Raw genomic sequence first — 23,704 nt, forward strand, 5'->3', positions numbered from 1 at the left:
CTATATACAGGGGAGATGACACACAGATATATACTATATACAGGAGGAGATGACACACAGGTATATACTATATACAGGAGCAGATGACACACAGGTATATACTATATACAGGAGGAGATGACTTACAGGTATATACTATATACAGGAGGAGATGACACACGTATATACTATATACAGAAGGAGATGACATACAGGTATATACTATATAAAAGAGGAGATGACACATAGGTATATAGAGGAGGAGATGACATACAGCAGGTATATACTATATACAGGGTAGATGACATACAGGTATATACTATATACAGGAGATGACATACAGGTATATACTATATATAGGAGCAGATGACATACAGGTATATAGTATATAGAGAAGAGATGACATACAGGTATATACTATATACAGGAGGAGATGACACATAGGTATATACAATATACAGGAGGAGATGACATACAGCAGGTATATACTATTTACAGGGGAGATGACATACAGGTATATACTATATACAGGAGATGACATACAGGTGTATACCATATATAAGGGAAATGACAAATATGTATATACTGAGGCGAAAATGAGAGGTGTGAGGTGAAAATGAGGGGTGTGAGGTGAAAATGAAAAGGTGTGAGTGCAAACTGAGAGGAGTGAGGGAAAATAGTGGAGTGATTGGAAAATGACAGATGTGAGGTCGAAATGACAAGTGTTAGGGGGGAATGAGAGGAGTGAGGGGGAATGAGAGGAGTGAGGGGGAAAATAAGAGGAGTGAGGGGGAAAATGAGAGGTGTAAGGGAGAAAATGAGAGATGTGAGGGGGAAAATGAGAGGCGTGATTGGAAAATAAGAGAAGTGAGGTGCTATAACTAACCACAGATATTTACTATGCCCAGGCAACGACGGGCTCTTCAGCTAGTGAGATATAAAGGTCCTTGCCTGGATCAAGAGTTATCCCCTTGAGAAAGCAACAAATTAAGAAGCAAAACGTACATTGGGGGCTCTGCTGGATCTATTCTGGTGCCATTTACCCCATCTACTATCTGCTGGTAAGCGTTCCTCTATATATTTACTTGAAGACCATTTGGTCATAATATGCTTGCACTTTAGTGAGAGAACTCTTCCCATTTTTATACTTCCCTTTTATGGGACATGTGGCACTGGTGATCCTATACATCATCCTTTTTCACCATTTATTACTTTGTGTGTTGTATTTAGTACTATTATGATATGTTAATAAAATATTCTCTTTTAACCTAATTACTCCCTTTTTTCTCTAATTTTTTCATTATTATATGGAGTTGGTTAATCTCTCTTTTTTGAGGTTTTGTTTTGCGCATGGTGCTGTTACGATGTGGTTATCTGGTATTTATATCACAGTGGTAAATAGTTAGTAGTAATATTATTGTACATAAATCATGTCATTAACCTTGGTGGTCCTCTTTTGCTCTGTAAACCAACTGATGTGTGGGAGAGCTGCCGCCATTTTGTATCTGTAGGTTTTCTGCTCCTGAGGGGTGGATCCCCTCTCTCAGGTGGTGCTTTCATGGACTCCGAAAAATACCATTAACCGGTGAGTAACTATGACTTTCTAAGTGACCCTAAACTTTTGAACGGTAGTGTATAAGTGAGGATATCAGAATGTACGGGCTCCTGGTGGTATATATAAGTGAGGACTTCAAAATTTATGGTCTCCAGGTGGTATACATCAGTGAGGGCATCAGAATGCATGGGATCCTGAGGTTATATATTAGTGAGGTCATCAAAATGTATTGCTCCAGGTGGTATATATTAGTGAGGGCATCAGAATGTATGGGCTCCAGGTGGTATATATATATATATATATATATATATAGGTGTAAGTGAGGATATCAGAATGTATGGACTCCTGTTAGGTATACATTACTGAGGTCATCAGAATGTATAGGCTCCTGATGGTATATAATAGTGAGGACATCAGAATATATGGGCTCTTGTTGGTATAGACTAGTGAGGACATCAGAATGTATGGGCTCCTATTAGGTATATATTAGTGAGGACATCAGAATGTATGGGCTCCTGGTTGTATTTATTAGTGAGGACATCAGAATGTATGGGCTCCTATTAGGTATATATTAGTGAGGACATCAGAATGTATGGGCTCCTGGTGGTATATATTAGTGAGGACATCAGAATGTGTATACTCCTGGTGGTATATATTAGTGAGCAAATTGGAATGTATGGGCTCCTGGGTGTATTTATTAGTGAGGATATTGGAATATCATGGGCTCCTGGTAGTATTTATTAGTGAGGACATCGGAATGTATGGGCTCCTGGGGGTATTTATTAGTGAGGATATTGGAATATATGGGCTCCTGGTAGTATTTATTAGTGAGGACATCGGAATGTATGGGCTCCTGGTGGTATTGATGAGGATATCGGAATGTATGGGCTCCTGGTGGTATTTATTAGTGAGGACATCAGAATGCATGGGCTCCTGGTGGTATATATTAGTGAGGACATCAGAATGTTTGGGCTCTTGGTGATATATATTAGTGAGGATATCAGAATAGTATGGGCTCCTGGTGGTATATATTAGTGATGATGTCAGAGTGTATGGGCTCCTGGTTGTATATGTTAGTGAATACATCAGAGTTTATGGATTCTTTGTAGATATATATGTTTCTGTGCTCTGTGTATAACCATGTCTGTATGTATGTAAGTGCTCTGTACATGCATGTGTCTGTATGTATTTGCTTTGTTTATACATATTTGTATGTGTTCTGTGTTTACATATGTGTGTGCATGTATGTGATCGGTGTATACTTGCGTGTGTGCTATGTGTGTATACATATGTGTATGTAAAATACAATGTGTGTATCACATACTGTGTATGTAGCATCCACTTATACTGTAAATCCCAAATGCACAGGCAAGCGTTTACAGTTGTAAACATGACAGAAAACAAACAGCAAATTAGCAAAACTGCTTATTCAGTGGGCCAGCGGATTGTTTTTGGTGGAACAAAACCCACTGCTCTCATCAGCACATCGCTCAGTGCAAACTGCAGATGTGCTGCTGATAATATGATACTTTATGGGGACAGATTGATCTACTGGTGATCGTTCTCTGCCAAAAATTTGTCATCGTGTAAAGAGGCCGATAAACTAGCACCAAACGACTTCAATATTGTCAATCATGCTCGTTTAGTGGTCTCAACTCATTGCATGTAAATGCAACCTAAATGTTTGCGTGTGATGGTGTAATATGTGAGCATTTAGGGCCCCATTATGCTTTTTGCCCAGGGCCCCACTTGGTGTAAAACCAGCCCTGCTAACAAGGTATAAGTGTCACGGGGAGACTAGGTAAGCTAATGCTGGTTACCAGGGCCCCTGCGATATCCCTCAGACTAGGGAAAATCCTGTCTGTACCTCTCCCAGAATTTACACTAATGGTGTGCTTGTCTGGGCCACCAGGCCTGGCCCTGACTCCTGTTTCAGCCCTATGCTGAAACCACCACCTGCCACCCAGTGAATAGACCTCACACCAACCACCACAGAAAGCACAGACAGGGAAAACTAAAAAACGCACCTTGCCACAGACACAGGAAAACACAATAATGTGCCCAGGGCAAAACAAATACAAATATAGGAAGGAGAAATATAACAAAGGATAATACACCACCAGATACGATATTACTTCTCCATGACCACCACTCCAGACCGAAATCACAAGGCACGAGGCACAAGCTATAATCGGCGATGCCCAAAGTCCAGCACTACTATTTAAAGGCCGTGGGCGTGACCCAGCCTCCAACCCGAGTACCAGCTAGATTAACCCTGGGCAACCTGGATAAAGATCTAGCCGGCGCCACTGAGGATATAGTGGATGAATGTGGAATTACCGCTGTCTGTCGGACGCCCTAGTGTGAATAGCGTCCGACTTGACAATAGGTGAGATACAACAAAAAAATCCTGTACATAACCAGTTGACTACTCTGCTGGCCAGTGCCCCTCCACTGGTGTCTACATACTTCCTGCAGCTGCCACTTACCAAATATTCCTTTGACCACTGCAGTAATCATTGGACTCACATGTATAATGAATGACAGCTAAAGACAGTAATTGATGGCAACAGTCATGGAGGGATGTACATCATGTTATCAGTGCAGCTGCCATAACACTGATAATACAAGACTAGAGTAAGAACGGCACAGACAGAGAGTAGGCACAGTGCTTTATTGTGTGACAAACGTGTTGGAACTCATTCTATTTTGTTGGGTTCATCATTCTTCCAGTCAAAATATCGTTGGAAATATCTTTGTTGTAGATGGAGAATATGAACGGTCGGTCAAGTGTGACATGTGTTGAAGGACTGAGCTTGGATATCCCAATGGCCGTTTCGGCAGCGTCTTCTGTTCCCTCCTCATCCATTTTCAGCACGGCTTTATGGACAGCCTACAGTAGTTGAGAGCAGAAAAGTCATAAAACATAGGTCACCTGCTCTCTTATTGAGTCGTTAAGGGAGTGGTCAAATTAGGAACATTCCCACCCACAAGTCCCCTAAGAATCAGCTGCAATGACCAGAGAAGGCAACTGACCTTTCCTTCGAGAAATGATGCGTAAATCTTTGGACAATTTATTTTAATAAAAATGTCTTTTTTGACTAAAATATGTTGGGAGGGGTGAACTAATTTGCAGAATTCTTCCCATGGGGCACTACCAATGTGATTCCAGTCGGTCTCATTAGGGAGATTCAGCCCCTGAAAATGATTCTTTGCTCAAACCCAAAATTAATTTTACCTTTGACAATTTTAGCCTGGAGTCTCCCGTAATCCCGGATAGGTTGGCGTCATCAGAAAATACCTCTGTGATACCCAAATGTTCTAGTACATTCTTAAGATCAAGTTCTCCGGACATGGAAAATTTTGGAATTGATAGAATAATCTCTCTGTGCAAAGGGAAGAAGTCTCATTTTATATCATAGAAATGTCCCACTAAAAAGTCCATGTTCACACTGCAATCATAACTTAATTGTACCGTTGCAATAATAACAAGCTAATTTTCATCAGCAAAACCATACTGAGCAACTAACCTGCACCCAGGATGGATAGCATACCATTCAAAGCCTGTAAATAGCAGAAGTGTGAGTGCAGCTCTGAGGTATAATATAGGATCTAACTCACCATCAGTAATGTAATGTATGTACACAGTGACTGCACCAGCAGAATAGTGAGTGCAGCTCTGGGGTATAATACAGGATGTAACTCAAGATCACTAATGTAATGTATGTACACAGTGACTACACCAGCAGAATAGTGAGTGCAGCTCTGGAGTATCATACAGGATGTAACTCAGGATCAGTAATGTATGTACACAGTGACTGCACCAGCAGAATAGTGCGTGCAGCTCTGGAGTATAATACAGAATGTAACTCAGGATCAGTACAGGATCAGTAATGTAATGTATGTACACAGTGACTGCACCAGCAGAATAGTGAGTGCAGCTCTGTAGTATAATACACGATGTAACTCAGGATCAGTACATCATCAGTAATGTAATGTATGTACACAGGGACTGCACCAGCAGAATAGTGAGTGCAGCTCTGTAGTATAATACATGATGTAACTCAGGATCAGTACAGGATCAGTAATGTTATGTATGTACACAGTGAGTGCACCAGCAGAATAGTGAGTGCAGCTCTGTAGTATAATACACGATGTAACTCAGGATCAGTACGGGATCAGTAATGTAATGTATGCACACAGTGACTGCACCAGCAGAATAGCGATTGCAGCTCTGGAGTATAAAACAGAATGTAACTCAGGATCATTAATGTAATGTATGTACACAGGGATTTCACCAGAAGAATAGTGAGTGCAGCTCTGGAGTATAATACAGGATGTAACTCAGGATCAGTACAGGATTAGTAATGTAATGTATGTATACAGTGACTGCACCAGCAGAATAATGAGTGCAGCTGTGGAGTATAATGCAGGATATAACTCAGGATCAGTACAGAATCCGTAATGTAATGTACGTACACAGTGACTGCACCAGCAGAATAGTGAGTGCAGCTCTGGAGAATAATAGGGAATCTAACTCAGGATCAGTAATGTAATGTACTGTATGTACACAGTGAGTTCACCAGCAGAATAGTGAGTGCAGCTCTGGAGTATAATACAGCATGTAACTCAGGATCAGTAAAGTAATTTATGCACACAGTGACTGCACCAGCAGAATAGTGAGTGCAGCTTTGGGGTATAATACAGGAGGTAACTCAGGATCAGTAATGTAATGTATGTACACAGTGACTGCACCAGCAGAATAGTGAGTGCAGCTCTGGAGTATAATACAGCATGTAACTCAGGATCAGTAAAGTAATTTATGCACACAGTAACTGCACCAGCAGAATAGTGAGTGCAGCTCTGTGGTATAATACAGGGTGTAACTCAGGATCAGAAATGTAATGTATGTAAACAGTGACTGCACCAGCAGAATAATGAGTGCAGCTATGGAGTATAATGCAGGATATAACTCAGGCTCAGTACAGGATACGTAATGTAATGTATGTACACAGGGACTGCGCCAGCAAAATAGTGAGTGCAGCTCTGGAGTATACTTCAGAATGAAACTCAGGATCAGTATGGGATCAGTAATGTAATGTATGTATACAGTGACTGCACCAGCAGAATAGTGAGTGCTAGGGTTGAGCGAAACGGGTCGATCATTTTCAAAAGTCGCCGACTTTTGGCTAAGTCGGCGTCTCATGAAACCCGATCCGACCCCTGTGCTTGTCGGCCATGCGGTACGCGACTTTCGCGCCAAAGTCGCGTTTCAATGACGCGAAAAGCGCCATTTCTCAGCCAATGAAGGTGAACGCAGAGTGTGGGCAGCGTGATGACATAGATCCTGGTCCCCACCATCTTAGAGAAGGGCATTGCAGTGATTGGCTTGCTGTCTGCGGCGTCACAGGGGCTATAAAGGGGCGTTCCCGCCGACCGCCATCTTACTGCTGCTGATCTGAGCTTAGGGAGAGGTTGCTGCCGCTTCGTCAGAAGCAGGGAGAGCGTTAGGCAGGGTCCACTAACCACCAAACCGCTTGTGCTGTAGCGATTTCCACTGTCCAACACCACCTTCGGTGTGCAGGAACAGTGGAAGCTATTTTTTTTTTTTTTTCCTCAGCGCTGTAGCTCATTGGGCTGCCCTAGAAGGCTCCGTGATAGCTGTATTGCTGTGTGTACGCCACTGTGGAAACCAACTGCTTTTTTCAAAGCACATATCCTCTTGTTCCTTTCTGCACAGCTATCTTTTTTGTTTGTCCACACTTTTTATTTAATTTGTGCCTCAGTCCACTCCTATTGCTGCCTGCCATACCTGGCTTAGATTACTGCAGGGAGATAGTAATTGTAGGACAGTCCCTGTTTTTTTTTTTTGTTTTTTTTTTGTGGGAGATTAAGATTGGCATTTCTGCTACAGTGCCATCCCTGTGTGTGCCATCTCTCACTGAGTGGGCCATAGAAAGCCTATTTATTTTTTCCGTGATTTGTGTTCTAAATTCTACCTCAACACAAAAACACTACATCAATCAGTGGTAGAAAAATATTGGCCTCAGTCAGGGCTTGTGTGCCACTGCTGTGTGTGCTATCTCTTATTCAGTGGGCTATAGAAAGCCTATTTATTTATTTATTTTTTTTCTTATTATTTGGTTTCTAAAGTCTCCCTGAAAATAAAATAAAAACTTAAAAAAACAGTGGGAGAGTAATATTGCCCTTTCAGCTTGTGCGCCAGTCTTGACTCCTGGGTGTGCCACCTCTCTCTCTCTAATTGTGGGCCATAGAAAGCCTTTTTTTTTTTGTTTTTTTTTTAATATTATTTGGTTTCTAAAGTCTCCCTTAAAAAACAAAAAATACATAAAAAAACAGTGGGAGAGTAATATTGCCCTTTCAGCTTGTGTGCCAGTCTTGACTCCTGGGTGTGCCACCTCTCTCTCTCATTCAGTGGGCCATAGAAAGGCTATTTATTTTTTTTGTTTTTTTAATATTATTTGGTTTCTAAAGTCTCCCTGAAAATAAAAAAAAAAAAACTTAAAAAAACAGTGGGAGAGTAATATTGCCCTTTCAGCTTGTGCGCCAGTCTTGACTCCTGGGTGTGCCACCTCTCTCTCTCTAATTGTGGGCCATAGAAAGCCTTTTTTTTTTTTTTTTTTTAAATATTATTGGGTTTCTAAAGTCTCCCTTAAAAAACAAAAAATACATAAAAAAACAGTGGGAGAGTAATATTGCCCTTTCAGCTTATGTGCCAGTCTTGACTCCTGGGTGTGCCACCTCTCTCTCTCTAATTGTGGGCCATAGAAAGGCTATTTATTTTTTTGTTTTTTTTAATATTATTTGGTTTCTAAAGTCTCCCTGAAAAAAAAAAAAAACTTAAAAAAACAGTGGGAGAGTAATATTGCCCTTTCAGCTTGTGCGCCAGTCTTGACTCCTGGGTGTGCCACCTCTCTCTCTCTAATTGTGGGCCATAGAAAGCCTTTTTTTTTTTGTTTTTTTTTTAATATTATTTGGTTTCTAAAGTCTCCCTTAAAAAACAAAAAATACATAAAAAAACAGTGGGAGAGTAATATTGCCCTTTCAGCTTGTGTGCCAGTCTTGACTCCTGGGTGTGCCACCTCTCTCTCTCATTCAGTGGGCCATAGAAAGGCTATTTATTTTTTTGGTTTTCTTAATATTATTTGGTTTCTAAAGTCTCCCTGAAAATAAAAAAAAAAAAACTTAAAAAAACAGTGGGAGAGTAATATTGCCCTTTCAGCTTGTGCGCCAGTCTTGACTCCTGGGTGTGCCACCTCTCTCTCTCTAATTGTGGGCCATAGAAAGCCTTTTTTTTTTTGTTTTTTTTTTAATATTATTTGGTTTCTAAAGTCTCCCTTAAAAAACAAAAAATACATAAAAAAACAGTGGGAGAGTAATATTGCCCTTTCAGCTTATGTGCCAGTCTTGACTCCTGGGTGTGCTACCTCTCTCTCTCTAATTGTGGGCCATAGAAAGGCTATTTATTTTTTGGGTTTTTTTAATATTATTTGGTTTCTAAAGTCTCCCTGAAAAAAAAAAAAAACTTAAAAAAACAGTGGGAGAATAATATTGCCCTTTCAGCTTGTGCGCCAGTCTTGACTCCTGGGTGTGCCACCTCTCTCTCTCTAATTGTGGGCCATAGAAAGCCTTTTTTTTTTTTTTTTTTTAATATTATTGGGTTTCTAAAGTCTCCCTTAAAAAACAAAAAATACATAAAAAAACAGTGGGAGAGTAATATTGCCCTTTCAGCTTGTGTGCCAGTCTTGACTCCTGGGTGTGCCACCTCTCTCTCTCTAATTGTGGGCCATAGAAAGGCTATTTATTTTTTTGTTTTTTTTAATATTATTTGGTTTCTAAAGTCTCCCTGAAAAAAAAAAAAAACTTAAAAAAACAGTGGGAGAGTAATATTGCCCTTTCAGCTTGTGCGCCAGTCTTGACTCCTGGGTGTGCCACCTCTCTCTCTCTAATTGTGGGCCATAGAAAGCCTTTTTTTTTTTGTTTTTTTTTAAATATTATTTGGTTTCTAAAGTCTCCCTTAAAAAACAAAAAATACATAAAAAAACAGTGGGAGAGTAATATTGCCCTTTCAGCTTGTGTGCCAGTCTTGACTCCTGGGTGTGCCACCTCTCTCTCTCATTCAGTGGGCCATAGAAAAGCTATTTATTTTTTTGGTTTTTTTAATATTATTTGGTTTCTAAAGTCTCCCTGAAAATAAAAAAAAACTTAAAAAAACAGTGGGAGAGTAATATTGCCCTTTCAGCTTGTGCGCCAGCCTTGACTCCTGGGTGTGCCACCTCTCTCTCTCTAATTGTGGGCCATAGAAAGCCTTTTTTTTTTTTTTTTTTAAATATTATTGGGTTTCTAAAGTCTCCCTTAAAAAACAAAAAATACATAAAAAAACAGTGGGAGAGTAATATTGCCCTTTCAGCTTGTGTGCCAGTCTTGACTCCTGGGTGTGCCACCTCTCTCTCTCATTCAGTGGGCCATAGAAAGGCTATTTTTTTTTTTGGTTTTTTTAATATTATTTGGTTTCTAAAGTCTCCCTGAGAAAAAAAAAAAATAAATTAGGTGGGAGATTAATATTGACATTAGTGCTTGAGTGACAGTCCTGCGTGTGTGTCATCTCTGTGATTTTGTGCCACAGAAAACAGAGTGTGTAACATTGTGCCTGATTTTCCTTGTGGTCTCACCAACCTGTTAAGGGATATTGAAATCATACTGAAGTTATAGCTCACCGTGTAAGTTGTTTGACAGCAACAAATAAAGTTACTTTGGTTAAGATTTTAAAACAATGAGGAAGTCTGGTGCAAGAGGTCGTCGTGGGCGTTCATTGTCAGCTGGTAATGATGGTAGTGGTAGTGGAGCATCAGGTGGTCGTGGGGATAAAAATATTCCACCTAAGTCTGGAGCTGTGGAGCCAGTTTCGTCGTCAGGCTACACAAGGCCTCGAACGCTCTCTTTTCTGGGAGTAGGAAAACCGCTTTTAAAGGCGGAGCAGCAACAGCAAGTTTTGGCTTACATTGCAGACTCAGCCTCTAGCTCTTTTGCCTCCTCTTGCGAAACTGGTAAATGTAAAAGCAGCGCGTCGCTTGTGGATGTTCACGGTCAGGGACAAGTCGCTTCCTTGTCCTCCTCAGCAAAAACTACAACAAGAGAGAAGGATGCAGCAGGCGACACAACGGGTCACTCCATGGAGCTCTTTACACATACCGTCCCTGGCTTAGAAAGTGAAACATTTAACAGGCCATGCCCATTACAAGTAGATTCTGACATGGAGTGCACTGATGCACAGCCACAGCCAGAGTACTATGCTGCTCCTTTGACTCAGACCACCACATTGCCCTCTCAGGGTACAGATCCACAATCAGACCCTGATGAGACTATGTTGCCCCGCCACGAACGCTATACCACCGACCGACACAGTGACACAGACGAAGTTGCACACGAGCTCGAAGAGGAGGTAATAGATGACCCAGTTATTGACCCCGATTGGCAGCCATTGGGGGAACAGGGTGCAGGCGGCAGTAGTTCAGAAGCGGAGGTGGAGGAGGGGCCGCAGCAGGCATCAACATCGCAACAGGTTCCATCTGCCGGGCCCGTATCTGGCCCAAAACGCGTGTCAAAGCCAAAACCTGTTGGAGGACAGCGTGGCCATCCGGTTAAAGCTCAGTCTGCAATCCCTGAAAAGGGATCCGAGTCTAGGAAGAGTGCAGTCTGGCATTTTTTTAAACAACATCCAACTGATCAGCGCAAAGTCATCTGTCAAAAATGTTCAACTAGCTTAAGCAGAGGTCAGAATCTGAAAAGTCTAAATACTAGTTGCATGCATAGACACTTAACCACCATGCATTTTCAAGCCTGGACTAACTACCAAACGTCCCTTAAGGTTGTAGCACCCTCGGCCAATGAAGCTAGTCAGCAACGCAACATCCCTTCCGTCACTGTAAGGCCACCATTTTCCGCACCACCGGCAGTATCTGTGCAGGTTTCTTTGCCAGCCAAAAGCAGTCAGGGTCAGGGAACCACCAGTTTTGTAGGAGGAAATATTGCATCTAGGGCACCAGCGGAAACAATACCGTCTCCAACCGTCTATCAGTCTGCCATGTACACCGGCACACCCGAAAGTTCCACGATCTCCAGCTCTCCAGTCCAGCTCACCCTACATGAGACTCTGGTTAGAAAAAGGAAGTACTTATCCTCGCATCCGCGTACACAGGGTTTTAACGCCCACATAGCTAGACTAATCTCGTTAGAGATGATGCCCTACCGGTTAGTTGAAAGCGAAGCTTTCAAAGCCCTGATGGAGTACGCTGAACCACGATACGAGCTACCCAGTCGACACTTTTTTTCCAGAAAAGCCATCCCAGCCCTGCACCAGCATGTTAAACAGCGCATCGTCCATGCACTCAGGCAATCTGTGAGTACAAAGGTGCACCTGACTACAGATGCATGGACCAGTAGGCATGGCCAGGGACGTTATGTGTCCATCACGGCACACTGGGTGAATGTGGTGGATGCAGGGTCCACAGGCGACATCAATTTAGGGACAGTTGTGCCTAGCCCACGGTCTAGGAAACAGTTGGCTGTAGGCGTTCGCACCCCCTCCTCCTCCTCCTCCTCGTCCTTCTGCAGAAGCTACAGCTCTTCCACAGAACGCAGTCTGCCAACCACTCCATCGGCAGATGACACTGTTGCACACCAGTTGTCCCATTATGGGCCAGCTACTGCCAAGCGTCAGCAGGCTGTATTGGCTATGAAGTGTTTGGGCGACAACAGACACACCGCGGAAGTTCTGTCCGAGTTCTTGCAACAAGAAACGCAGTCGTGGCTGGGCACAGTAGATCTTGAGGCAGGCAAGGTAGTGAGTGATAACGGAAGGAATTTCATGGCTGCCATCTCCCTTTCCCAACTGAAACACATTCCTTGCCTGGCTCACACCTTAAACCTGGTGGTGCAGTGCTTATTGAAAACTTATCCTGGGTTCTCCGACCTGCTCCTCAAAGTGCGTGCACTTTGCTCACATATCCGACGTTCGCCTGTACACGCCAGCCGTATGCAGACCTATCAGCGGTCTTTGAACCTTCCCCAGCATCGCCTCATCATAGACGTTGCAACAAGGTGGAACTCAACACTGCACATGCTTCAGAGACTGTGCGAACAGAGGCGTGCTGTTATTTATTTGTGGGAGGATACACGGGCAGGCAGTAGGATGGCAGACATGGAGTTGTCAGGTGTGCAGTGGTCTAAGATACAAGACATGTGTCAAGTCCTTCAGTGTTTTGAGGAATGCACACGGCTGGTTAGTGCAGACAACGCCGTAATAAGCATGAGCATCCCCCTAATGCGTCTGCTGATGCAAAGTTTGACGCACATAAAGGAGCAGGCGTCTGCACCAGAGGAAGAGGAAAGCCTTGATGACAGTCAGCCATTGTCTGGTCAGGGCAGTGTACAGGACGAGGTAGCGGGCGAAGAGGAGGTGGAGGACGAGGAGGATGATGGGGATGAGTATATTTTTAATGCCGAACCTTTCCCGGGGGCACAGGAAATTGGTTGCGTGTCACGGCCGGGTTCTGGTTTTTTGAGGGACACAAGTGACGTAGATTTGCCTGCAACTGCCCCTCAACCAATCACAACCGGAGATTTGACAACTGGAACTTTGGCCCACATGGCGGATTATGCCTTACGTATCCTAAAAAGGGACACACGCATTCCGAAAATGATGAACGATGACGATTACTGGTTGGCCTGCCTCCTTGATCCACGCTATAAAGGCAAATTGCAAAATATTATGCCACATGAGAACTTGGAACTAATATTAGCAACCAAACAATCAACTCTTGTTGACCGTTTGCTTCAGGCATTCCCAGCACACAGCGCACGTGATCGTTCTCACACGAGCTCCAGGGGGCAGCAGACTAGGAGTGTTAGGGGTGCACACATCAGAAGTGGCGTTGGACAGAGGGGTTTTCTGACCAGGTTGTGGAGTGATTTTGCTATGACCGCAGACAGGACAGGTACTGCTGCATCAATTGAAAGTGACAGGAGACAACATTTGTCCAGTATGGTTACTAACTATTTTTCATCCCTTATCGATGTTCTCCCTCAACCGTCATTCCCATTTGTTTACTGGGCCTCCAAATTAGACACCTGGCCAGAATTGGCAGAATATGCATTGCAGGAGCTTGCTTGCCCGGCAGCAAGTGTCCTATCAGAAAGAGTATTCAGTGCTGCAGGTTCAATATTAACCGAAAAAAGGACTCGTCTGGCTACCCAAAATGTTGACGATCTAACATTCATTAAAATGAACCACAACTGGATTTCAAAATCTTTTGCCCCACCTTGCCCGGCCGACACCTAGCTTTCCTATGAAAAGCTCTTGCCTGTGAATTACTTTTCTAATGTCTAATTTGCTGCAGCTGATTGTACAGCATACGACATGTTTACACCTCCCTAAATGGCAAAACTCCCCACACGGGGCCGTGGTATCGCGACTTGGCGCAAGCACCCGTGAGACTGCTGTTTGTCTGAAGAGGTGGGTGTGCTCGCTTTTGGTTGACGGCATTGCTACTGGGTCCTTCATAGTACAATGTAGTGTCTCTGGCGGTGGCGGTGCGCACCCAACGTCAGACACACCGTTGTAACATGAGGGGCCCTGGGGCGGTCCCGCCGGCCTCAAGAGAGTTCCCCCCTACCCCAGCTCAAAATGTGCTCTACCACGTGCAAAATTATGTCGCACAGCTCCACCAATCTTTAGTCTATTCGCTGACATCATTCAATGTCTGGCACTGACAATACAAATTTGTAGACATCTATGATGCAACTTAAAGTAGTCTGTGTCTGTGTCCTATATTGACACCATTAAATAGTTACTGCCAAATTACTATGTCAGAAACTCAGTAGATGAGCCCACCCCTGTACCTAAGTATGCCACCTTTTTTTTTGTTTTGGTTGTTTTGCGAGACATTAACATCTATTTATATTTTGGGAGTACTGGGACAGACACTCCTTGCACTACTCCTCCACTCACCACCAAGCTGCCTGTGTATCCATGTAACCGCTGTAAAACTGCCATGAGCCTATTGTTTGTTATTTTAGGCCTTTGATAGCCTGTCTGCGGTCCCTACTTTAAATACTCCTCCACTCATCACCAGCTGCCTGCCCGTGTATCCATGTAACTGCTGTAAAACTGCCATGAGCCTATTGTTTGTTATTTTAGGCCTTTGATAGCCTGTCTGCGGTCCCTACTTTAAATACTCCTCCACTCATCACCAGCTGCCTGCCCGTGTATCCATGTAACCGCTGTAAAACTGCCATGAGCCTATTGTTTGTTATTTTAGGCCTTTGATAGCCTGTCTGCGGTCCCTACTTTAAATACTCCTCCACTCATCACCAGCTGCCTGCCCGTGTATCCATGTAACCGCTGTAAAACTGCCATGAGCCTATTGTTTGTTATTTTAGGCCTTTGATAGCCTGTCTGCGGTCCCTACTTTAAATACTCCTCCACTCATCACCAGCTGCCTGCCCGTGTATCCATGTAACCGCTGTAAAACTACCATGAGCCTATTGTTTGTTATTTTAGGCCTTTGATAGCCTGTCTGCGGTCCCTACTTTAAATACTCCTCCACTCATCACCAGCTGCCTGCCCGTGTATCCATGTAACCGCTGTAAAACTGCCATGAGCCTATTGTTTGTTATTTTAGGCCTTTGATAGCCTGTCTGCGGTCCCTACTTTAAATACTCCTCCACTCATCACCAGCTGCCTGCCCGTGTATCCATGTAACCGCTGTAAAACTGCCATGAGCCTATTGTTTGTTATTTTAGGCCTTTGATAGCCTGTCTGCGGTCCCTACTTTAAATACTCCTCCACTCACCACCAAGCTGCCTGCCCGTGTATCCATGTAACCGCTGTAAAACTGCCATGAGCCTATTGTTCGTTATTTTAGGCCTTTGATAGCCTGTCTGCGGTCCCTACTTTAAATACTCCTCCACTCATCACCAGCTGCCTGCCCGTGTATTCATGTAACCGCTGTAAAACTGCCATGAGCCTATTGTTTGTTATTTTAGGCCTTTGATAGCCTGTCTGCGGTCCCTACTTTAAATACTCCTCCACTCATCACCAGCTGCCTGCCCGTGTATCCATGTAACCGCTGTAAAACTGCCATGAGCCTATTGTTTGTTATTTTAGGCCTTTGATAGCCTGTCTACGGTCCCTACTTTAAATACTCCTCCACTCATCACCAGCTGCCTGCCCGTGTATCCATGTAACCGCTGTAAAACTGCCATGAGCCTATTGTTTGTTATTTTAGGCCTTTGATAGCCTGTCTGCGGTCCCTACTTTAAATACTCCTCCACTCACCACCAAGCTGCCTGTGTATCCATGTAACCGCTGTAAAACTGCCATGAGCCTATTGTTTGTTATTTTAGGCCTTTGATAGCCTGTCTGCGGTCCCTACTTTAAATACTCTTCCACTCACCACCAAGCTGCCTGCCCGTGTATCCATGTAACCGCTGTAAAACTGCCATGAGCCTATTGTTTGTTATTTTAGGCCTTTGATAGCCTGTCTGCGGTCCCTACTTTAAATACTCCTCCACTCACCACCAAGCTGCCTGCCCGTGTATCCATGTAACCGCTGTAAAACTGCCATGAGCCTATTGTTTGTTATTTTAGGCCTTCGAAGCCTGTCTGCGGTCCCTCCTTCCACTAGGCCTCCACTGACCAGACCACTGCTGCCCGTGTACCCCTGGAACCAATTTTAAAGTGCCTACAGCCAGCCCATTTTATTGTGTTAGGCCTTCGAAGCCTGTCTGCGGTCCCTCCTTCCACTAGGCCTCCACTGACCAGACCACTGCTGCCCGTGTACCCCTGGAACCAATTTTAAAGTGCCTACAGCCAGCCCATTTTATCGTGTTAGGCCTTCGAAGCCTGTCTGCGGTCCCTCCTTCCAATAGGCCTACACTGACAAAGGTACACCTGACAACAGACACATGGACCTGTAGGCATGGCCACGGAAGGTTACGTGTCCTTTGTGGCTCAATGGGTTAATGTATTGGATGCATGGTCCACACAGGGGACAGCCTGCTAAGTCTGTATGCAGTCCCTAATTCAAGTTGTCCTCAACTGAATAAAGCTGAGCTTCTACCTTCTGGCTCTCATTAAGTGTTTTTTAAAAAACAAAATGGTGGTTCCGGCCTACTAACGGTGTCTGCCCCTGCCTGGTGTTGCCCTCAACTGAATAAAGCTGAGCTTCAACCTTCTGGCTCTCATTAAGTGTTTTTTAAAAAACAAAATGCTGGTTCCGGCCTACTAACGGCTTCTGCCCCTCCCTGGTGTTGTCCTCAACTGAATAAAGCTGAGCTTCTACCTTCCGGCTCTGATTAACTGCTGTTTTTAAACACATTGCTGGTTCCGGCCTACTAACGGTGTCTGCCCCTGCCTGGTGTTGCCCTCAACTGAATAAAGCTGAGCTTCTACCTTCCGGCTCTGATTAACTGCTGTTTTTAAACACATTGCTGGTTCCGGCCTACTAACGGTGTCTGCCCCTGCCTGGTGTTGCCCTCAACTGAATAAAGCTGAGCTTCAACCTTCTGGCTCTCATTAAGTGTTTTTTAAAAAACAAAATGGTGGTTCCGGCCTACTAACGGTGTCTGCTCCTGCCTGGTGTTGCCCTCAACTGAATAAAGCTGAGCTTCTACCTTCCGGCTCTGATTAACTGCTGTTTTTAAACACATTGCTGGTTCCGGCCTACTAACGGTGTCTGCCCCTGCCTGGTGTTGTCCTCAACTGAATAAAGCTGAGCTTCAACCTTCTGGCTCTCATTAAGTGTTTTTTAAAAAACAAAATGGTGGTTAGGGCCTACTAACGGCTTCTGCCCCTCCCTGGTGTTGCCCTCAACTGAATAAAGCTGAGCTTCTACCTTCCGGCTCTGATTAACTGCTGTTTTTAAACACATTGCTGGTTCCGGCCTACTAACGGTGTCTGCCCCTGCCTGGTGTTGCCCTCAACTGAATAAAGCTGAGCTTCAACCTTCTGGCTCTCATTAAGTGTTTTTTAAAAAACAAAATGGTGGTTCCGGCCTACTAACGGTGTCTGCCCCTGCCTGGTGTTGCCCTCAACTGAATAAAGCTGAGCTTCAACCTTCTGGCTCTCATTAAGTGTTTTTTAAAAAACAAAATGGTGGTTAGGGCCTACTAACGGCTTCTGCCCCTCCCTGGTGTTGCCCTCAACTGAATAAAGCTGAGCTTCTACCTTCCGGCTCTGATTAACTGCTGTTTTTAAACACATTGCTGGTTCCGGCCTACTAACGGTGTCTGCCCCTGCCTGGTGTTGCCCTCAACTGAATAAAGCTGAGCTTCTACCTTCCGGCTCTGATTAACTGCTGTTTTTAAACACATTGCTGGTTCCGGCCTACTAACGGTGTCTGCCCCTGCCTGGTGTTGCCCTCAACTGAATAAAGCTGAGCTTCTACCTTCCGGCTCTGATTAACTGCTGTTTTTAAACACATTGCTGGTTCCGGCCTACTAACGGTGTCTGCCCCTGCCTGGTGTTGCCCTCAACTGAATAAAGCTGAGCTTCAACCTTCTGGCTCTCATTAAGTGTTTTTTAAAAAACAAAATGGTGGTTCCGGCCTACTAACGGTGTCTGCCCCTGCCTGGTGTTGCCCTCAACTGAATAAAGCTGAGCTTCAACCTTCTGGCTCTCATTAAGTGTTTTTTAAAAAACAAAATGGTGGTTTGGGCCTACTAACGGCTTCTGCCCCTCCCTGGTGTTGCCCTCAACTGAATAAAGCTGAGCTTCTACCTTCCGGCTCTGATTAACTGCTGTTTTTAAACACATTGCTGGTTCCGGCCTACTAACGGTGTCTGCCCCTGCCTGGTGTTGCCCTCAACTGAATAAAGCTGAGCTTCAACCTTCTGGCTCTCATTAAGTGTTTTTTAAAAAACAAAATGGTGGTTCCGGCCTACTAACGGTGTCTGCCCCTGCCTGGTGTTGCCCTCAACTGAATAAAGCTGAGCTTCAACCTTCTGGCTCTCATTAAGTGTTTTTTAAAAAACAAAATGGTGTTTAGGGCCTACTAACGGTGTCTGCCCCTCCCTGGTGTTGCCCTCAACTGAATAAAGCTGAGCTTCAACCTTCTGGCTCTCATTAAGTGTTTTTTAAAAAACAAAATGGTGGTTAGGGCCTACTAACGGTGTCTGCCCCTCCCTGGCGTTGCCCTCAACTGAATAAAGCTGAGCTTCAACCTTCTGGCTCTCATTAAGTGTTTTTTAAAAAACAAAATGGTGGTTAGGGCCTACTAACGGCTTCTGCCCCTCCCTGGTGTTGCCCTCAACTGAATAAAGCTGAGCTTCTACCTTCCGGCTCTGATTAACTGCTGTTTTTAAACACATTGCTGGTTCCGGCCTACTAACGGTGTCTGCCCCTGCCTGGTGTTGCCCTCAACTGAATAAAGCTGAGCTTCAACCTTCTGGCTCTCATTAAGTGTTTTTTAAAAAACAAAATGGTGGTTCCGGCCTACTAACGGTGTCTGCCCCTGCCTGGTGTTGCCCTCAACTGAATAAAGCTGAGCTTCAACCTTCTGGCTCTCATTAAGTGTTTTTTAAAAAACAAAATGGTGTTTAGGGCCTACTAACGGTGTCTGCCCCTCCCTGGTGTTGCCCTCAACTGAATAAAGCTGAGCTTCAACCTTCTGGCTCTCATTAAGTGTTTTTTAAAAAACAAAATGGTGGTTAGGGCCTACTAACGGTGTCTGCCCCTCCCTGGTGTTGTCCTCAACTGAACAAAGCTGAGCTTCCACATTCTGGCTTTCGGCCTATACTATCAGATATTAAACTGCATTTGGCCTACTAGTGTGGTTAGGCCCTTGAAACAGTGTCTGCTGCTCTTGGGTTTGCTACTCCACTGAACAAAGCAATGCCGCCTGTTTAGTCCTGGTACCAATTTTGATCTGCATTTAGCCTACTTTATTCTTTGGCCCTATATCTGTTTCCTCATCATCCTGCCCATTGCCCAGCCACTGCTAGATGAGTCTGCTGGTACATTGACCTAGACCACTACATTCCCCTTGTACTCTACACAGCCAGAATCTGACCCTGCTGAAAGTAAGGTTCCCCTTCCCGCATATTATACCACCTTACACAGGGACAAAGAGGAAGGTGCAGATGAAAGTGCAGGTTCCTTCATCAGGTGGGGGGGCATACTCGTTGGCGACGTCACTGGCACAGGGCCACTCAGAGTACGCAAAAGTGTCGCTGCTGGTGGGAGGCGCCCCCGCCATGCAAACACACCGCCGTACTTTGAGGGGCCCTGTGCCAGTGCCAATGCGAACGAGTGGGCCCCCCCTGCTTGCTCAGGATCACAGCACTTGCAACGTTGAAATACTTACCTCTCCCTGCTCCACCGCCATGACGTAGTCCATGTTTCCTGGGCCCACTAAAACCTTGAACCAGCCCTACCCCCACAACTTTTGCCAAATGACCCCCAATTTCCAGTGCCCAACTATTATTATAAAGTTAATTAAGATTGACAAGCTTCAGAAAACAAGAATGGATGTTTTTGGCAGTAAAATGTGCACTGTAGGTGTTTTCCTGGCCTCCACTCACTGCCGGCTATGCTTCCCCATTGACTTGCATTGGGTTTCGTGTTTCGGTCGATCCCCGACTTTTAGCGATAATCGGCCGACTTCACTCGACTCGACTCTGGACTAAATCGGGTTTCACAAAACCAGACTCGATCTTAAAAAAATGAAAGTCGCTCAACCCTAGTGAGTGCAGCTCTGGAGTATAATACAAAATGTAACTCAGGATCAGTGAAGGATAAGTAATGTAATGTATGTACACAGTGACTGCACCAGCAGAATAGCGCATGCAGCTCTGGAGTATAATACAAAATGTAACTTAGGATCAGTGCAGGATAAGTAAAGTAATGTATGTACACAGTGACTGCACCAGCAGAATAGCGAGTGCAGCTCTGGAGTATAATACAAAATGTAACTTAGGATCAGTGCAGGATAAGTAATGTAATGTATGTACACAGTGACTGCACCAGCAGAATAGTGAGTGCAGCTCTGGAGTATACTTCAGAATGTAACTCAGGATCAGTACAGGATCAGTAATGTAATGTATGTACACAGTGACTGCACCAGCAGAATAGTGAGTGCAGCTCTATAGTATAATACAAAATGTAACTCAGGATCAGTACAGGATCAGTAATGTAACGTATGTACACAGTGACTGCACCAGCAGAATAGCGCATGCAGCTCTGGAGTATAATACAAAATGTAACTTAGGATCAGTGCAGGATAAGTAAAGTAATGTATGTACACAGTGACTGCACCAGCAGAATAGTGAGTGCAGCTCTGGAGTATACTTCAGAATGTAACTCAGGATCAGTACAGGATCAGTAATGTAATGTATGTACAGTACACAGTGACTGCACCTGCAGAATAGTAAATACAGCTCTGGAGTATAATACAAAATGTAGCTCAGGATCAGTAATGTAATATACAGTATGTACACATTAACTGCACCAGCAGACTAGTGAGTGCAGCTCTGGAATATAACATAGGATGTAACCCAGGATCAGTAATGTAATGTATGTATACAGTGACTGCACCAGCACTATAATGAGTGCAGCTGAGGAGTATAATGCAGGATATAACTCAGGATCAGTACAGTATATGTAATGTAATGTGTTATGGACTGGTAATTTAGGAGCGACATGCGACTAGCTCTGAGCATGTGGTAACTATACAGACCGCAGTTCCTGACCTTAACACAACACTAGCAGTAGCCGTGGGATGTTCCTGTCACTCCCTAGACACCTCGTCACAGCCGGAGAACTAGCTACCCCTAAAGGTAGGAATAGGAAAGCTATCTTGCCTCAGAGAAGATTCCCAAAGGATAGGACAGCCCCCCACAAATATTGACTGTGAGAGGAGAAGGAAATTACATACGTAGTATGAAACAAGATTTAGCAAAGGAGGCCACTTCTAGCTAGATAGATAGTACAGGAAAGAACACTGTGCGGTCAGTAATAAAAACTAGAAAAATTCCACCGCAGAGATATGCAAAAATCTCCACACCTTACTAAAGGTGTGGAGGTCAAAATCTGCAGCCCAGAGCTTCCAGCTTAGCAGAATAGATCCATACTGATAAGCTGGACAAATGAGCAAAACATAGAATGTGCTGAACAAATAAGTCCACAACAAGTGGACTGCAAAAGGACAAGCAAGGACTTATCTTTGCTGAACTGGACAGAGTGTCAGGGAAATCCAAAAGAGTGGCTTTTCAGTGGCTCCAAGCAGGAACAATTGACAACTGGCATTGATTGAGGAATAAGGCCAGACTAAAATAGCCGAGCCAGAAAGACGATCAGTGGAAGCAGCTGCTGATGCTAAATCCAAGAAGCAGCTATACCACTCAAAACCACAGGAGGGAGCCCAAGAGCAGAATTCACAAAAGTGCTACTTACAACCACCGGAGGGAGCCCAAGAGCGGAATTCACAACAGTACCCCTCCTTGAGGAGGGGTCACCGAACCCTCACCAGAGCCCCCAGGCCGATCAGGACGAGCCAAGTGAAAAGCACGAACCAAATCGGCAGCATGGACATCGGAGGCAACCACCCAAGAATTATCCTCCTGGCCATAACCCTTCCACTTAACAAGATACTGAAGCCTCCGCCTCGAAAGACGAGAATCCAAAATTTTCTCAACAACATATTCCAACTCCCCCTCAACCAACACCGGGGCAGGAGGATCAACAGAGGGAACAACGGGTACCACATATCTCCGCAACAAAGATCTATGGAAAACATTGTGGATGGCAAAAGAGGCTGGAAGGGCCAAACGAAAAGACACTGGATTGATAATCTCAGAAATCTTATAAGGACCAATAAACCGAGGCTTGAACTTAGGGGAAGAAACCTTCATAAGAACATGACGAGAAGATAACCAGACTAAATCCCCCACACGAAGCCGAGGACCAACACACCGACGGCGGTTAGCAAAACGCTGAGCCTTTTCCTGAGACAACGTCAAATTGTCTACCACATGAGTCCAAATCTGCTGTAACCTGTCCATCACAGAATCTACACCAGGACAATCAGAAGGCTCAACCTGCCCTGAAGAAAAACGAGGATGGAAACCAAAATTACAAAAAAAAGGCGAAACCAAAGTAGCCGAACTGGCCCGATTATTAAGGGCAAACTCGGCCGACGGCAAGAAAGCCACCCAATCATCCTGATCAGCAGACACAAAGCATCTCAAATAGGTTTCCAAGGTTTGATTAGTTTGCTCAGTTTGGCCATTTGTCTGAGGATGGAACGCCGAAGAAAAAGACAAATTAATGCCCATCCTAGCACAAAAGGCCCGCCAAAACCTGGAAACAAACTGGGAACCTCTGTCAGACACAATATTTTCCGGAATGCTATGCAAACGAACCACATGCTGAAAAAACAATGGAACCAAATCAGAGGAGGAAGGCAATTTAGGCAAAGGTACCAAATGGACCATTTTAGAGAACCGGTCACAAACCACCCAGATAACAGACATCCTCTGGGACACAGGAAGATCCGAAATAAAATCCATGGAAATATGCGTCCAGGGCCTCTCAGGGACAGGCAAAGGCAAAAGCAACCCACTAGCGTGGGAACAGCAAGGCTTAGCCCAGGCACAAGTCCCACAGGACTGCACAAAAGAACGCACATCCCGCGACAAGGAAGGCCACCAAAAGGACCTAGCCACCAAATTTCTGGTACCAAAAATCCCAGGATGACCGGCCAACACCGAACAATGGACCTCAGAAATTACCTTACTTGTCCATCTATCAGGAACAAACAGCTTCCCCACAGGACAGCGGTCAGGTTTATCAGCCTGAAATTCCTGAAGCACCCGCCGTAAATCAGGGGAGATGGCAGAAAGAACCACCCCTTCCCTAAGAATGCCAACCGGCTCAAGAACTCCAGGAGAATCAGGCAAAAAACTCCTAGAGAGGGCATCCGCTTTAACATTCTTAGATCCCGGAAGATATGAAACCACAAAATCGAAACGGGAGAAAAACAGGGACCATCGAGCCTGTCTAGGGTTCAGCCGCTTGGCCGACTTGAGGTAAATCAAATTCTTATGATCGGTCAAGACCACAACGCGGTGCTTGGCTCCCTCAAGCCAATG

General features: G+C 44.6%; 1 protein-coding gene across 1 annotated transcript in view; it reads right to left on the reverse strand.

Moving 5' to 3' along the window:
• Positions 1-4,189: 4,189 nt before the first annotated feature.
• Positions 4,190-23,704, reverse strand: part of LOC143781729 (alpha-1-antitrypsin-like) — a 29,849-nt gene continuing 10,334 nt past the window's right edge. The window contains exons 4-5 of the mRNA XM_077268478.1: positions 4,773-4,920; positions 4,190-4,427 (exon numbers count right to left, since the gene is read on the reverse strand). Coding sequence (XP_077124593.1) covers positions 4,239-4,427; positions 4,773-4,920 — 337 coding nt within the window. The 3' untranslated portion in view covers positions 4,190-4,238. The remainder of the gene's footprint in view (positions 4,428-4,772; positions 4,921-23,704) is intronic.

This window comes from Ranitomeya variabilis, chromosome 1 (assembly GCF_051348905.1).
Source record: "Ranitomeya variabilis isolate aRanVar5 chromosome 1, aRanVar5.hap1, whole genome shotgun sequence".
Taxonomy (NCBI): domain Eukaryota; kingdom Metazoa; phylum Chordata; class Amphibia; order Anura; family Dendrobatidae; genus Ranitomeya; species Ranitomeya variabilis.